This window comes from Schistocerca americana, chromosome 11 (assembly GCF_021461395.2).
Source record: "Schistocerca americana isolate TAMUIC-IGC-003095 chromosome 11, iqSchAmer2.1, whole genome shotgun sequence".
Classification (NCBI taxonomy): Eukaryota; Metazoa; Arthropoda; class Insecta; order Orthoptera; family Acrididae; genus Schistocerca; species Schistocerca americana.
In genome coordinates, this window is record NC_060129.1 from 179850303 (window position 1) to 179866854 (window position 16552).

The 16552-nt window shown below is 46.0% G+C and overlaps 1 protein-coding gene across 1 annotated transcript in view; it reads left to right on the plus strand.

The window, feature by feature from the left end:
* The window catches only part of LOC124553499 (pre-mRNA 3' end processing protein WDR33), a 180316-nt gene that overhangs the window by 160712 nt on the left and 3052 nt on the right, over positions 1-16552 (plus strand). The window contains exon 15 of the mRNA XM_047127353.1: positions 5011-5164. Coding sequence (XP_046983309.1) covers positions 5011-5164 — 154 coding nt within the window. The remainder of the gene's footprint in view (positions 1-5010; positions 5165-16552) is intronic.

The window sequence follows — 16552 nt, forward strand, 5'->3', positions numbered from 1 at the left end:
TCATCATCTTGGACAGTTTCCAGCCACTGGCTGGGTCTGTCGGGAACACAAGCCTCTCCATCGTGTTCTGTCTTTCCACCATTCCCCCTCTTCCACCTTCGTCCAGTTCTCTCCTCTTCTCGTCACACATTCCTTCACTCCCTTCACCCATCTATCTCTTGGTCTTCCTCTGTGCCTCTTCCCCTCCAGTTGCAGATCAAACATCCTCTTTGGAATTCTTCCCTCATCCATTCTCTTCATGTGTCCATACCACTGCAGTCTTGATTTTTCTATCCTGTCCTGTACTGGTTCCTCCTTTAGTCTTTCCCTCACATACACATTTCGCAATCTGTCTCGTCTTGTTACACCCAACCTGCTCCTCTGGAACTTCATTTCACTAGCCTGTATTCTACTTTTGTCGCTTTTGTGCATTACCCATGTCTCACTTCCGTACGCCAATATGGGGACAAAGTAGGTTCGGTATATAATTCCCTTGGATTTCTGTGGCACCTCCTTGCTCCAAATAAGCCCCCTAATGCATTTGTAGAACTGCCCTGCTTTTCTGCACCTTTCATTTATTTCCATTGCGTTTCCCCCCTTACTTTCAATCACACTTCCCAGGTACTTGAAGTTCTCTACCACTTGTAGTTTTTCCCCTCCACAAGTTATATCCACATTTGGCCTATTCGTCTTCCTTGTAGTGACAATTATTTCACTTTTCTTTGCAGAGAAATGCATTCCATATTGTGCTGCCGTTGCCTCCCATGCATCTAACTGCTCTTACACCTCCTTCTCGCAATTTCCCCATAACATCAGGTCATCGGCAAAAAGCACTGCTTTCATTTTATGATCTCCAATTGCATCTGACACTTGCTGTAGGATTTCATCCATAACAATAATAAACAATAAAGGCGAAAGTGCACTTCCCTGTTGCAGCCCATTTTCCAACTTGAACCATGCAGTACGTTCCCTCCCCACTTTCACACAACTCTCACTTCCCTCATACATTTTTCTGACTTTTCGTGTTATCTCTTCATCTATCCCTTTTGCGTTCAGCACATCCCAGAGCTTGTCCCTACAGATACTGTCATACGCCTTCTCAATATCTAAAAAGGCCATGATTAAGTCCTTCCCGTACTCATAGTGCCTTTCCTGCAGTTGCCTTACCGCAAATATGAGGTCCGTTGTTGATCTTCCCGGTCTGAAACCGTACTGCTCCTCTTGCAGTCTACTTTCAATACTGCTTCTTATTCTCTTCTCCAGGATCTTTTCATAGATTTTTCCACAGTGGCATAGCAGGGTGATTCCTCTGTAGTTCTCACATCTCCTTTTATCCCCTTTCTTGAAGATCGGGACTATAATTCCTTTCTTCCAATCCTCAGGAATTCTGTTCTCCTTCCACACCACCCTCAGCATTCTGTATAGCCACTGGGTTCCTACTTCTCCTGCTGCTCGTATCATATCCACTGTTACTTCGTCCCAACCTGGTGCCTTGCCCCCTTTCATCCTCTTTATGGCTTCTTCCACTTCATTCCAAGTTAGATCATCAATTTCCCCACTATTATCATCGTCTGCTGCCTTAGGCTCTCCATCACTGTTAGTTACCCGCTTGGCGGCATTCAACAGATCTTCAAAGTACTCCTTCCAAATCTTTTTGAGCTCATGCATTTCCTCCACAACTCTTCCATTATTATCCATGATCCTCAGGCACTCGCTTCTGTCGTTCCTCTTATTTCTTACCATGGTGTAAAGTACTTTTTTGTTCCCTTCACTGTCCTCTTCTAACATTCTTGTCCATTTTTCCATCCACTTCTTCTTCTCCGCCCTTACTGTGGTCTGTGCCGCTTTCTTGCTTTCCTTATATTTTACCCTAGCTTCCTCTGTTCGGGTCTGGAACCATTCTCTGAAGGCTTTGTTCTTTCGAAGTACTGCCTCTTTACATATGTTGTTCCACCATGGGGTTTCCTTACTTCTCCTCTTTGTGCTAGTTCTTCCGCACACAGTCTCAGCTGCCTCAACTAGGGCCCTCTTAAAATCCCCCCATTCTTCTTCCACTGTTCTCTGATCTTCCTTTGGCAGCTTCTTCCTGATCAGTGTCTGGTACTGGGTCCTCCGTTCATCCTCTTTCAGCATCCATGTCTTCAACCTTTTCTCCTGTATATCTGTTGCCCTCCTATCTTTTTTCTCTCTCAGGGTGGCTACCAACAGCCGATGGTCACTGTCTAAGGCCTCAGATGGAATGACCTTAACATCTGTGAGGCTGCTCATCATCTGCCTATCCACTAGTACATAGTCTACTACTGAAGTTTGGGACCAGTCCCCACTGTACCAAGTTATTTTGTGACTACTTCTCTTCTTGTACCAGGAATTAGCGATCATCAGCCCATTCCTCTTGCAGAATTCCAGCAACAATTTTCCTTCTCTATTTCGGTTTCCCCAGCCCTCTGGTCCCATTATCTCCTCGAATCCTTTCCTGTCTTTGCCAACATGTGCATTGAGGTCCCCTATTATAATCTGATTACCTCCATTTAGCTGCTTTTGCATGTCATCTTCAAATTCCTCCTTCTCCTTTTTTGTACACCCCATCTGTGGGGCATATGCTTGGATGATTTCAATGCTTTTTCCTTTCACTCGTACTCTGGCTTTTATCATTCGATCATTGATACCTTCCACCTCCTCCTGCAGACCCTCTCTGACCACTATTGCCACTCCATTTCTTCCCCTCTCATTCCCTATCCAGTACAGTTTACATCCTTTACTTGGTGGTTTTTCACCAACTCCTCTCCACCTAGTCTCAGCAAGTCCCAAGATGTCCAATTTCCTCCTTTCCATCATTTCTACAATTTCTTCTAACTTCCCAGTTAGAGTCCTTACGTTTAAAGTGCCCAGTCGTAAACCATCTCGTAATCCTTTTCCATTGCTTGGTCGGTTTCCTTTAAATCCGTTCCGTGATCCGAGGCATGTTCCCTTTTTAAAAGCAGTTGATTTATCCACTACTGGCTTGCTAGGCCTATCGCAGCTTCACCAGAGCCCCGTTAGCCGTCACGTTTCAGGGTTCCCATAGAGCCTTCTCAGCTACCGTAGCGGTCCTGGGGCACACGAAGTCCCCGCTGTACATCGCCCCTATAGGCAGTCCCCTACTTTGTGCCATTGCCCATCTCCCACGACTTGGACGAGGGGTTGGACTTATGGGAGACTCTGTCAAATTCTTTATGCAATTCTGTCAAATTCTTTATGCAATATCATATGTCTCATTTCATTTTCATCTGCATCCCCATCCATTTCCATAATATTGGCCTCAAAGACATCACCCTTGTATAGACCCTCTGTATACTCCTTCCACCTGTCTGCTGTCCCCACTTTGCTTAGGATTGGTTTTCTGTCTGAACCCTTGATATTCATACAGGAGGTTCTCTTTTCTCCATTTTGCACTTCCTGTCGATGACATTTTTGAGAAGTTTGTATTCCTTTTTGCCTGCTTCATTTACTGCATTTTTATATTTTCTCCTTTCATCAATTAAATTCACTATGTCTTCTGTTACCCAAGGATTTTTACTAGCCCTCGTATTTTTACCCACTTGATCCTCTGCTGCCTTCACTCAAAGCTCTCTACTGTATTTCTGTCCCCTGTTTTTGTCAGTCGTTCCCTAAAGCGCTCTCTGCAACCTCTGGTTCTTTCAGTTTATCCAGGTCCCATCTCACTAAATTCCCGCCTTTTTGCAGTTTCTTCAGTTTTAATCTAAAGTTCATAACCAATAAATTGTGTTCAGCATCCACATCTGTCCCTGGAAATGTCTTACAATTTAAAACCTGGTTTCTAAATCTCTGTCTTATCGTTATATAATCTGTCTGAAACCTTCCAGTGTCTCCAGGCCTCTTCCACATGTACAACCTTCTTTCATGATTCTTAAATCAAGTGTTAGCTTGATTAAGTTATGCTCAGTCCAAAATTCTACCAGGCAGTATCCTCTTTCATTCCTTACCCCCAGTCCATATTCACGTACTCCTTTTCCTTCCCTTCCTTTTCCTACTATCGAATTTTAGTCCCCCATGATTATTAAATTTTCGTCTCCCTCATCTATCTGAATAATTTCTTTTATTGCATCATACATTTCCTCAATCTCTTCATCAAGTGTGGAGCTAGTTGGCATATAAACTTGTACTGTGGTGGTAGGTGTGGGCCTTGTGTCTAACTTGGCTACAATAATGCATTCATTATGCTGTTCGTAGTAGCATTCATTATGCTGTTCGTAGTAGCTTATCCATGTTACTATTTTCTTATTCTTTATTAAACCTACTTCCATACAGACCCAGCCAGAGGCTGGGAACTGTCCAAGATGATGATGATGATGATGATGATTAAACTTACTCCTGCATTACCATTATTTGACTTTGTATTTATAACCCTGTACTCACCTGATCAGAAGTCTTGTTCCTCCTGCCACCGAACTTCACTGATTCCCCCTATATCTAACTTTAACCTACCATTTCTCTTTTTAAATTTTATAACCTACAACCCAGTTAAGGGATCTGACATTTCATGCTTCAAACCATAGAATGCCTGTTATGTTTCTCCTGATAACGACATCCTTCTGAGTAGTCTCCGCCTGGAGATCCGAATGGGGGACTATTTTATGTCTGGAATATTTTACCTAAGAGGATGCCATAATCATTTAACCATACAGTAAAGCTTGTGCCCATGGGAAAAATTATGGCTGTAGTTTCCCCTTGCTTTCAGCTATTCGCAGTGCCAGCACAGCAAGGCCGTTTTGATATCTCTCTGTTGTGGTTGCACCTATGGTACAGCTGTCTGTATCGCTGAGGTGCGCAACCCTATCCACCAACGGCAAAGTTCATGGTGTGCTGCGTGTGTGTTTTGGGGGGGGTGGGGGGGGGGCGGGGGGGGGGGGGGGGGATAGATTACATCTCTCTGTTCAAGTTCACAGAATATACCAACAGATATTTTCCTTGTTCCTGGAAAACTGAGATATCATTACAAATTTTCAACTTATGACCCGTGTTGTTATCCAGATATCGAGACATCGGCCCGGTGGAGGACCACGACATGAGGCAGCAGTGGGCACCCAGTGGGGGTGGGGGACCCGCACCTGTCCCTGGAGGCCCACGGAAGAGGCGCTGGGGAGCGGACAATGGCTCGGACGATGGACGACCTTCTACTCCACAGGTGCTCACTCTATGGACTCGTTATAATGTTACTGACCTTTTACGTTGCCTCAATCTTCTTGTTGAAGTTGACCTTAGAGAAACTTGTTTAGCTAATTAGCAGGTTCAGTCACGATAAATAACGACTTGCTAGCACAAGACACTCAAGTTCACTTGTTTCATTCATTGCACGTATTGCTTTAAACTGACCGTTATCAGCTTGTATTTTGTAATTTTAACAATTAATATATCAATGGTCAGCACTTCACACAATCTCTGAGTGACTTGACAGAGTTTCTCAAATGGTGATACCAATAATGAATAGTAGCTTTACAATAACGTCACATAAATGTTCACATTTTGAGTATTGAACACAGGCTGTTAGAATAAAATAATAAGATAATGTCTGTATTGATTGAACGATAATGCGCCATTAACAAAAATTATGCAGTGAAATACAGATTGTACTTGATTTCACTGTTATGCCCAGACTAACATACCCCCCTGCGGGTTCGGGGGTAAGAATAGGCCCGCGGTATTCCTGCCTGTCGTAAGAGGCGACTAAAAGGAGTCTCAAACGTTTTGGCCTTAATGTGATGGTCCCCATTCGGGTTTGACCTCCATTTTTCCAAATTCCACAGAAGTACGAGCCTTTTGGGGAAGGACACCTTACGTGGTGCACCATCAGTCCTCTGTGCCCTACGACCTTGGCACTCTTGATCGTCCTGGCGACGTGCATGCACCCTCCATCCCTCATTTTGGGCATAGACACCTGATGTATTGTGTACGTACCGCCCTTAGTGCGTCACCACCAGCACGCACGATCACTATGGACTACCCATGGCACCCGAAATCCAGCACGGTAGCCAGCCCGTTGTGGTGGGGTCGTCATGTACCCTCTAGGTTGTAGCCCCCTGACAACACAGGGATCGTACTGCCGATGCCTGAGCTGACTCCTCCCCACGTAAGCCAAGGAGTAGATGCTCGTCTCTCTGGGGCATCGGGACTCCCGGCAACGGCCATCCTGCCAGGTGGCCTTTGCTGTGGCTGGGTGGCGCCCGTGGGGAGAGCCCCTGGTCGGAGTGGGTGGCATCGGGGCGGATGCCCCGCAATGAAGCGGGTGAAATCTCAATCTGGTGGTCGTCCGACCGCCAATGTCTCTAAGCGTGGTAAGGTGGAATTTAACGCTGTGACATATAACCCGAAGTCGTTCCCTTCCCTAGCCACACCATGGGAGGTATGTAGGGCTGCAGACAGACAGGAGCCGTATTCGCCACGATACCTTGTATGCAGCAGAACTGATGGGGATTCGTTTTTGGGGACTAAGCCTCTTTTCTTCGTGCACAATCTCGAAGATAAGTTTGGGGAAGTGGCATCTCTTTCCAAAATGAGGAGCGGGGCCATTTTGATACAAGCAGCTTCATCTGCGCAGTCCCAGGCATTACTCGCCTGTGAGAAGCTCGGTGACATCCCCGTCACTGTCACTCCCCATAAGTCCTTAAATTTGGTCCAGGGGATTATTTTTCATAAAGATCTTCTGCTACAGTCTGATGACGAGCTACGTGAGAACCTGGCACGACGAGGTGTACACTTTGTCCGTCGTGTCTTTCGGGGGCCGAAGGATAATAGGGTCGCTACCGGTGCTTTCATCCTGGCCTTTGAGGGCGACTGCTTGCCTGAGAAAGTCAAGGTCATGATATACCGGTGCGATGTCAAGCCCTATGTCCCGCCCCCTATGCGATGCTTCCAGTGCTGGAAATTCGGACACATGTCCTCCAGGTGCACTTCCAGCCCCACGTGTCGTGATTGTGGACGACCTCCACATCCTAATGCTCCATGTGCTCCGCCTCCCACCTGCGTTAACTGTGGGGAGCATCATTCTCCCTGCTCACCAGACTGTGCAGTCTATCAACGAGAGCGGAAGATACAAGAAATTAAGACCTTGGACCGTTTAAGTTACCAAGAGGCAAAGAAGAAATTAGAACGGCTCAACCCCACACCTATGTTGAGGAGTTATGCTACTGTCACACTGCCGCCACCAGCTCCTGCACAGACTCCCTTCTCTGTTGGCCCACAGAGAAATCAGGTAACGTCTGCCCCACCGCTGGGACAGGCCGCTCTCTCTTCCACTGCTCCCAAAACACCGAGTTTGGGAGCAGTGCGCCCCAAGCAACCGGGGACGTTGGTCCCCACCTCGCAGCCGGAGCGGCGACAGCCCTCTCCGGCTCCTCAGCCGGGGAAGCGACAGCTCCCTCCGGCTGCTCAGCCGGGGACGCAACAGCCTCCTCCGGCCTCACTTGTTCGGAAGGGATCCCTTGGGGGCGTCCCTTCCAAGGACTTCCCCAGTGTCTCACAAGACACTAGCCAGTGGCTGAAGACGCCACCAGCTGCTGGTCGAAGGGCTTCACGCTCTTCCTCTGTTCCTGATGATGCGTCAGGAAAGCCCTCCCAGCATGACAACCCTCCTCCCAAAGACAAGAGAGAGAAAAGGAAGCTCTCCAAGAAGAATAAGGACCCAGTGGTTCCCGCACCAACGCTCCCTGTCAGCTCAGCCTCTGAGGACGAGGTCGAGCTCTTTGCGTCCCCTGATGACTTGGATCTCGCCGTCTCCTCAGAAACGATGGCCGTAGTGACGTCCGTCGCTCAGTCGGTGGCAGCATGTGACCCTGCCAAGTAATTTGCCTTTTCAGTGCCTGCATGCCCCTACCGGACACGCTTTGTACAATCCTCCAGTGGAATTGTGGAGGTTATTTTAGCCATCTCCCTGAGCTACGACAGCTCCTAAGCCTGACACCTGCTTTCTGCATTGCCCTCCAAGAAACCTGGTTCCCGGCAATGCGGACCCCTGTTCTTCGTGGATACAGGGGCTATTACTGCAACCGTAGCACTTACAATTGTGTGTCAGGTGGAGCCTGCGTGTATGTCCTTACCTCTGTATATAGTGCTCCTGTGCCCCTTCAAACATCATTGGAAGCTGTGGCTGTCCGTGTAAGGACTACCCAGGACATAACCGTCTGCAGTGTCTATCTCCCTCCAGGTGGTACAGTCTCCCTGACCGAAATGGCTGCGCTTGTCGCCCAACTCCCCACGCCTTTTCTTCTCCTGGGGGATTTTAACGCCCACAATCCCCTGTGGGGTGGAACGAAGGTTACTGGCCGAGGCAGGGAGGTCGAGAATCTCATCTCCCAACTCGACCTCTGCCTCTTAAACTCTGGCGCCGCCACACATTTCAGTGTGGCGCATGGCACGTTCTCGGCCATCGATCTGTCGTTGTGCAGCCCAGGGCTTGTACCATCGGTCCACTGGAGAGTCCATGAGGACTTGTGTGGTAGTGACCATTTTCCGATCTTCCTTTCACTACCACAGCGTCACTCCTTTGCGCGCTCGCCTAGATGGGCATTTAGCAAGGCGAACTGGGACACGTTCTGCTCTGCTGCCACTGTTGACTCTCTCCCCCATGGTACCATCGATGTGGCGGTTGAGACACTGACTGCAGCGATTGTTTCCGCTGCGGAACGTACCATTCCTCGTTCGTTCGGGTGCCCCCGGCGAAAGTCGGTGCCTTGGTGGTCTCCAGAGGTCGCTGCCGCCATTAAAGAACGTCGGCGGGCTCTTCAGCGACATAAGCGGCACCCGTCTTTGGAGAACCTCATTTTATTCAAACGTCTCCGTGCTCAGGTACGGAGGCTTATCAAACGGCGGAAACAGGAGTGTTGGGAGAGGTACGTTTCCAAGATTGGTTCCCGTACTTCCCCCTCCCAGGTGTGGCTGAAGATTCGGCGCATCTTTGGATTGCAGTACTCTACAGGTGTCCCAGGGCTTACCATCAACGGGGCAGTATCCACCGATGCCGATGCAATCGCCGAGCATTTCGCTCAGCACTATGTCCGGGCCTCTGCGTCGGGGAATTACCCGCCTGCGTTTCGCGCGCTCAAACGCCGGGAGGAAGGCAAACGGCTTTCTTTCGCTTCTCGCCACCCTGAGGCGTATAACGCCCCATTTAGTTTGTGGGAACTCCAGAGCGCCCTGGCACAGTGCCCCGATACAGCCTCTGGGCCAGATGGCGTCCACAATCAGATGCTAAAACACCTGTCCCCGGACTGTCAGCGATGTGTTCTTGCCATCTTCAACCGCCTATGGGGTGATGGTGTCTTTCCGTCGCAATGGCGAGAAAGTACCATCATTCCAGTGCTGAAGCCTGGTAAGGACCCGCTTACTGTGGATAGTTATCGGCCCATTAGCTTAACCAATACTCTGTGCAAGCTGCTGGAACGCATGGTGAGTCGACGGCTGTGTTGGCTGCTCGAGTCTCGGGGTCTCCTGGCTCCATGCCAGAGCGGCTTCCGTCAGGGCCGTTCCACCGCCGATACTTTGGTCCTCCTTGAGTCTGCAATCCGCACTGCTTTTTCCAGGCGCCAACACCTCGTCTCCGTCTTTTTTGACCTCTCCAGAGCATATGACACGACGTGGCGCCACCATATTCTCGCCACGTTGCACGGGTGGGGTCTCCGGGGCTCTCTCCCCATTTTTATTCAGAATTTTTTATCTGTTCGGACATTCCGCGTTTTAATTGGCACATCCCATAGTTCCCTTCATATCCAGGAGAACGGCGTTCCACAGGGCTCTGTATTGAGCGTGCCCCTTTTCCTTGTGGCCATTAATGGCCTTGCAGCAGCAGTAGGGTCCTCTGTCTCGCCCACGTTATATGCTGACGATTTCTGCATCTTTTTCAGCTCCTCCACCATTGGCGTTGCAGAACGTCGGTTGCAGGGAGCCATACGCAAGGCACAGGCGTGGGCCCTAGCCCATGGGTTTCAGTTTTCTCCTGCGAAGACTTGTGTTATGCACTTTTGTCGGCGTCGCACTGTCCATCCCCACCCTGAGCTTTATCTTCAGGATGCTAAGCTCAGGGTTGTTGACACTTACCGTTTTCTGGGATTGCTGTTCGATGCCCGGCTTACTTGGCTTCCACATATTCGTGAGCTCAAGCGTCAGTGCTGGCAGCATCTGAATGCCCTCCGCTGCCTCAGCAACACAACTTGGGGTGCCGACCGTAACACGCTGCTGCAGCTCTACAAAGCCCTTGTGCTGTCCCGACTGGATTATGGGAGTGTGGCGTATGGCTCAGCGTCGCACTCAGCGTTGCAACTGCTGGACCCCATTCACCACTGTGGGGTTCGACAGGCGACAGGAGCATTCCGCACCAGTCCTGTTAATAGCCTACTTGCTGAGGCAGGGGTTCCTCCGCTCTACATTCGGCGTCAACAACTCTTAGCCAACTATGCTGCCCACGTCCGTTGTTCTCCCCGTCACCCTAACTACCGTCTCCTTTTCACCGATGCGGCAGTCCATCTTCCACGCCGGCGGCCGCGATCAGGCCATGCAATTGGGATCCGTGTTCAGTCCCTGCTTAGTGAACTCGAGTCTTTGCCTCTTCCATCTGCTTTTCAGGTCCGCCCACATACACCACCTTGGTGTATCCGTCGGCCGCAGCTTCAGCTGGACCTCTCCCAATGGCAAAAGGATTCAGTTCCTCCTGCAGTCTTGCGCCGCCAATTTCTTGCTCTCCTCGACGAATCCCGTGACTCGGAGGTTATCTATACCGATGGCTCGATGGTTGATGGCCGTGTGGGGTACGCTTATGTTCATGCGGACTATGTCGACCAACGCTCCTTGCCGGACGGCTGCAGTGTTTACACTGCAGAGCTAACAGCTATTTTTCGTGCCCTTGAGCGTGTTCGTACCAGCACTGGCGAGTCTTTTGTCATTTGCAGTGACTCTCTCAGTAGTCTCCAGGCTCTTGACCAGTGCTACCCACGCCATCCCATTGTTGTTGCCATCCAGGAGTCCGTTCATGCTCTTGCACAACGTGGCCGTTCAGTGGTGTTCATATGGACCCCGGGACACGTTGGGATAGCGGGCAACGAACACGCCGACAAGTTAGCTAAAGAAGCCACCCGCAAACTGCCGTTGGAGATCGGCCTCCCGGCCACTGATCTCCGATCGGTGTTACGCCGTCGGGTCTTTGGGATGTGGGCCGACGAATGGCGCACCCTGTCTGTGCCCAACAAGCTGCGGCGTGTAAAGGAGACAACGACTGTGTGGGGTTCCTCCATGCGGGCCTCTCGGAGGGACTCTGTGGTTCTCTGTAGGCTCCGCATTGGTCACTCTTGGCTGACGCATGGTCATCTGCTGCGTCGAGAGGACCCCCCTCATTGTCGCTGTGGTGTGCTTATGACGGTGGCCCATATATTGTTGGACTGTCCTCTTTTAACCGCCCTCAGGCGAACTTTTAATCTCCAGGGTGCTTTATCATCTCTCTTAGGTGACAATGTCTCTATGGCAGATCGGGTTTTAAGTTTTATTCGCGCAAGCGGCTTTTATAGGTCCATTTAAATGTTTTTTAACATCACCCTCTTTTGAGCTCTCTCTTTTACTTAGTTTTGTGTTGTGATTCGACTCCGCCCTAAACTTTTAGGCCGGAGGTTTTAACGTGTTGCAGAGTGGCTGGCTCATCCTATTATTTTCGTGATCAGCCAGCCACAGTTCTCTGCTGTGCAGTTTTACTTCCAATCTGCCTTTGTTCTCTATGTTGTTTTTGTTGCTGTGCTCTGTTTTCCATGTTGTCTTACAATGGCCCATGGGGCTTATCTTCCCCTGGAGTTTTTCTTTTAGTGCTTCGCTTGACTGGTGGATAGTTCCCCTGTGCTCTGTGTTTTTATGAAACAAGGGACCGATGACCTTTGTAGTTTGGTCCCTTTAATCTTAAAACCCAACCCCCAACCCAGACTAACATAGATTTATGCATTCAGGCTACTGAGAGCCGGCTGACTGACTTCTTCTTGCACAGGGCCTGTTAATAGACACATGTATAATGGGAAAACTACAGTTTGGTAAAATATAAGTTTATTACATGTTAAGTATTAACATAAAAATGGGAAAATTAGAAGATACAAAGATACAATAGACATTTAAATGAGTTTGTTTAACCAATAGCTATATAACTAGAAAATGAGAAAATTGTCAGTACTACTTTATGGGACAGCAGTTTAATGTGTATTACTTTATGCCTTACGATGCATCCTATCGCCTGATTCATTATTTTTAATTATGTCATGTCATAACTATCTGTTCTTAATTTGATTCAGTCTCTCTTCGTTACTTGCCCTATCTACCCATCTGACCTACAGTATTCTTTATAGCACTGTAATTTGAAAGCATCTATTCTCATCTTGTCTGAACTGCTTATCATTCATGTTTTGTTTCCAAGTCACATATTTACAGAAGAGACTTCATGACACTTCTACATCAGAATGTTTCTCTTTTTCAGAAAAGATTTTCTAGCTATTACTACTATGCAATATACTGTAGAGCCATTACTTCTGCCATCATCAGATAGTTTGCTCCCCAAATAGGAAAATTCATCTACTCCTTTCAGCATTGTATTCCTTTTCCAAATGTATCTTTAGTTTATATTATGGGTTCCTCAGCACACAGATCGAATAATATGGGGTACAGGTCATAACCTTTTTCAAGTAAGTTATGGGAATGCGGCTACATGACAGCTTCAACAACTGACGATATTTTGACAGGTGCCATCCCTGTCAACAAGAAAGCATTGTGCTAGGAAATTTAAAACCTTGGTATGCAGAGTGTATGTGAAAAGACAAAAGAAACACACAGGGGAAACACTATCACAAGTACGCAATCAAAGGCAACCAATGTCAGAAGTATCAATATTGAATAGTAATAATTAATAGCTGAGGTAGCATTAACTCCATCCTTATGATCTGGGGAAGAACAGGAGCAGATTCAGAATTTAAGCAAAAAACCTGCATTTCTATACATAAGATCACTTGCTTATTTAATCTCAACTGATTCCTCAGTAACACTCTCCCAATAGCTTGAAGTTCATGCCAGAATCTTGTTGTTGTTATATTCTATAGAATGACTGCTGCCAAGATAATTTTCTACTACAACAGAGTCATTTGGCTTTTGTAAGCATATTTGACACTTATGCTCAATACATCAGCCCTCCACGGTCCTGAGAGTTTGACCAATACTTGAGGCACCACAACTGCGCAGTGGTCATCATAAAATCCACATGCCTTAAGAGAAATGCCATTGAAGTGAGAGAAAATTGGTGTGTTGTGTGTTGCCATAACATGAGCACGTATTATAACGTCAGTCTTTTTCTATACTCTTGTTACTTCTGAAGTCCCCACATAATTTATCCATTATTGCCCTGCTGAATGAAAATGAGATGAGTCATTCATTTTACCAACAAGGCAATGCTACTGCTCATATGGCACATCATTCCCTATGACTTATACATGTAATATTTGGAGACAGAGTAATTACAAAAGGTCCCTGGCCCCTGCACTCGCTGGATACGTCACCACCCGATTCCTTCCTTTTGGGTGTAGCTAATGAGCCAGATATGGAATACACGAAGAAACTTGTGGACCCTCTTGTTTGCCAAATGGGGTCATTATCGAGGCAAGAGGTAGTGTTATGTGGTATTAGTGTGATGTCGTGGGCCAGTGTCTAATTTTTTGTCCAGTATGCTTGGATGGGTATGCATGTTACCATGAAGCCAATGTGAGCATAGTTATGGTTATTGATAATATGCAACAAAGGAGACATTTCATTTAGAGTGCTAAAATTGAAATAGTTTGATATTTTCAGGGCTTCATTAAATTTTCATCATCATAGCTTTGATGTGTTCTACCTCTTGTTCGAGAGAAAGGTCCCTCATGTTCGAGATAAAGGTCACAGTGACAGACTGGACTGTAATGTAGCTATATGTCTGCACTAGGTTGATTGGTTGCACTTCGTCTGCCTCTACATACATAGTGTCCTATATGCGGTCTCCTTTATAGATGAGCTACTAGTTCCTAAAACTAGCCCAATAAACTGATGTCAACTATTCTCCTTCCCTACTACTGTTCATAAGTGCTCATTCTATAGTGTATTACTTAAAAAAGTTACACCTAGATATTTAATTGATTTGGCTCTGTCAAGCAGCTCACCATTAATACTGTCTTTCAACATTACAGGATTTTCTTTCCTACTCATCTGCTTTAACTTACATTTTTCTACATTCAGAACAAGCAGCCAATCATTACACTAAGTACAAAGTCTGTCTAAGGCAGTTTGTATCCTTCTATAGTTACTCGTCGATGACACCTTCCTGTACACCACAGCATCATCAGCAAACGACCACAGATTGCTGCTCACTGCGTCAGCCACATCATTTACATATACAGAAAATAAGAGTGATCTTATCACACTTCCCTGGGGGCACACCTGATGACACACTTGTATCGGACAAATACTCGCAATTGAGGGCAACATACTGAGTTCTACGTCTTTAAAAATCTTTGAGCCGCTCAGATATCTGGGAACCTGTTCCTTATGCTCAGAAATTCACAAACAGTGGAGCACCACGTCAAATGCTTTCTGGAATGTGGGATCTGCCTGTTGCCTTTCGTATGCAGTTCTCTGGATATCATGTGATAAAAGGGCAAACTGTGTTTTGCATGGGCGATGCTTACTGAATACATATTGATTTGTGGACAGAAGCTTTTCTGTCTCAAGAAAATTTATTATATTTGAACTTAGAATGTGGTGAAGATTTTTGCAGCAAATTGATGTCAAGGATATTGGTTTGTAATTCTGGGTTGCATTCTTTTATCCTTCCTATCTACAGAAGTCATGTGTCTCATTTGGGACTTTCTGATGGGCAACAGGTCTTGATAAATGCAAGCAAAGTAAGGGGCCAGTGCTACTGAGTACTTTCTGAAAAACCAATCTAGGATTTCATCTGGACCCTGTGACATATGTGTTGTCAACTCTCTTAGTTGCTCCTCTACAGCAGGGTGCCTATTAGTTTGTCATTTATATGGAAGTCTTTGTGACAATGAAACAACAAAATGTCTTTACAATCCTCCTGTTTGAGTGATTTATTAAATGTGAAATTCAAAACTTTGCTTTGGTTCTGAGCTGGTGAAGCCAATAACTGTGATATGACATGAAGTTATTTATTGGAAGGAAAGTGGTGGTGACAGACCAACGTGCAGTGTAACCAGAGATCTTGGTTAGGTAAAAGGTGATAGTTTGGTTGTGTGTTGCTGAAAGCAATAAGTGTGATGCATCAAGAAGCTGGCTAAATTTACCGAATGTTTCTAATAACTATTCTGAAAACAGCCAGTGGCCACAGGTTGGTTACACCATGTATAGCTTTGTTTTGTCATTTTGGACTGGTAAAATGCTGTCTTCCCCCTTTCCCATCCCTTCTCGAAGCCTTAAAAGGATGTCTATCTGCTGATTTCATTGGCAGTTTGTAACCAGCTGTTCGCCATTAACAGTGAGATGGGGTGTTCCTCATCATTTTGGATGAGTGTGAGAGAAATGCATACATTGACATACATTTATTTTCTGTGGCAGTCATATAAATAACTCTTCGAACATTGTCTTCTTTTGTTTTGATTAATTTTTCTAACTGTAGGTTCTTGAAATGATGCAATGTGGAAAGCAGTATATTATTTCGTCATTGATCACCCACATTTGTAAAACAAAATTCATTGATATAATGGATATTTGGGTTATCTTCTGTGAATATCATAATTATGTTTTTTCCATTACTTTATTTTTCTCCAGAAGAATTATCAATATTTTCATACTCACTGTTGTAACTTAATAAATTGGCGTCAAGTAAAAAGATTAATTTCTATGATACTTTATTTCGAATAAATCTTCTTGTGTAATAGTTTATTGAATGCTTGATACATCAATTGACTTGTCTGACTGAGTGGCTCTTTTTTTAATTTTTATTTATTTTTCCAAGAGCCTTCTGTTTGGACTGATACAGTCCCTCCCTGAATTCCTCTCAAGTGCAAACCTCTTAATCTCAAAGTAACACTTGCATCTTATTGTTCTCAATTGTTTGTTGGACCTATTCCAATCTATGTCTTACCCTACAGTTTTTACTGTCTGCAGCCCCTCTAGTGTTCTCTGACTGTGTACAATACAAATAAAATCAGTATGAACAGATGACATTGGCCATCAGTCAGCTATCGAAGACCAATAAACATTTATGTGATGCTAATTGCAGAACTCAATTATAAATTTTCTTTTATGCTTTTGTTTAATTATACTGGGCAACAATGAAAATGCTTTGGGCTTAAAAATAGTAAATTTACATGTATTTCCATCTTTTTTTTTTTTTAGGGGTGAGGGGGGGGGGTTGGCACACCTGTCAAATAACAAAACACAAATGCTCTTCAGCTACTTGTAAGTCATAAATGTAGATACTGTTGCTGTGACTGTGAATTACATGTAGTTTCTACTCAAATTAATGGAAAATTTCTGGTTTGCGAGTGCTTTTTTAGTGTAAAATTTGTAAAAA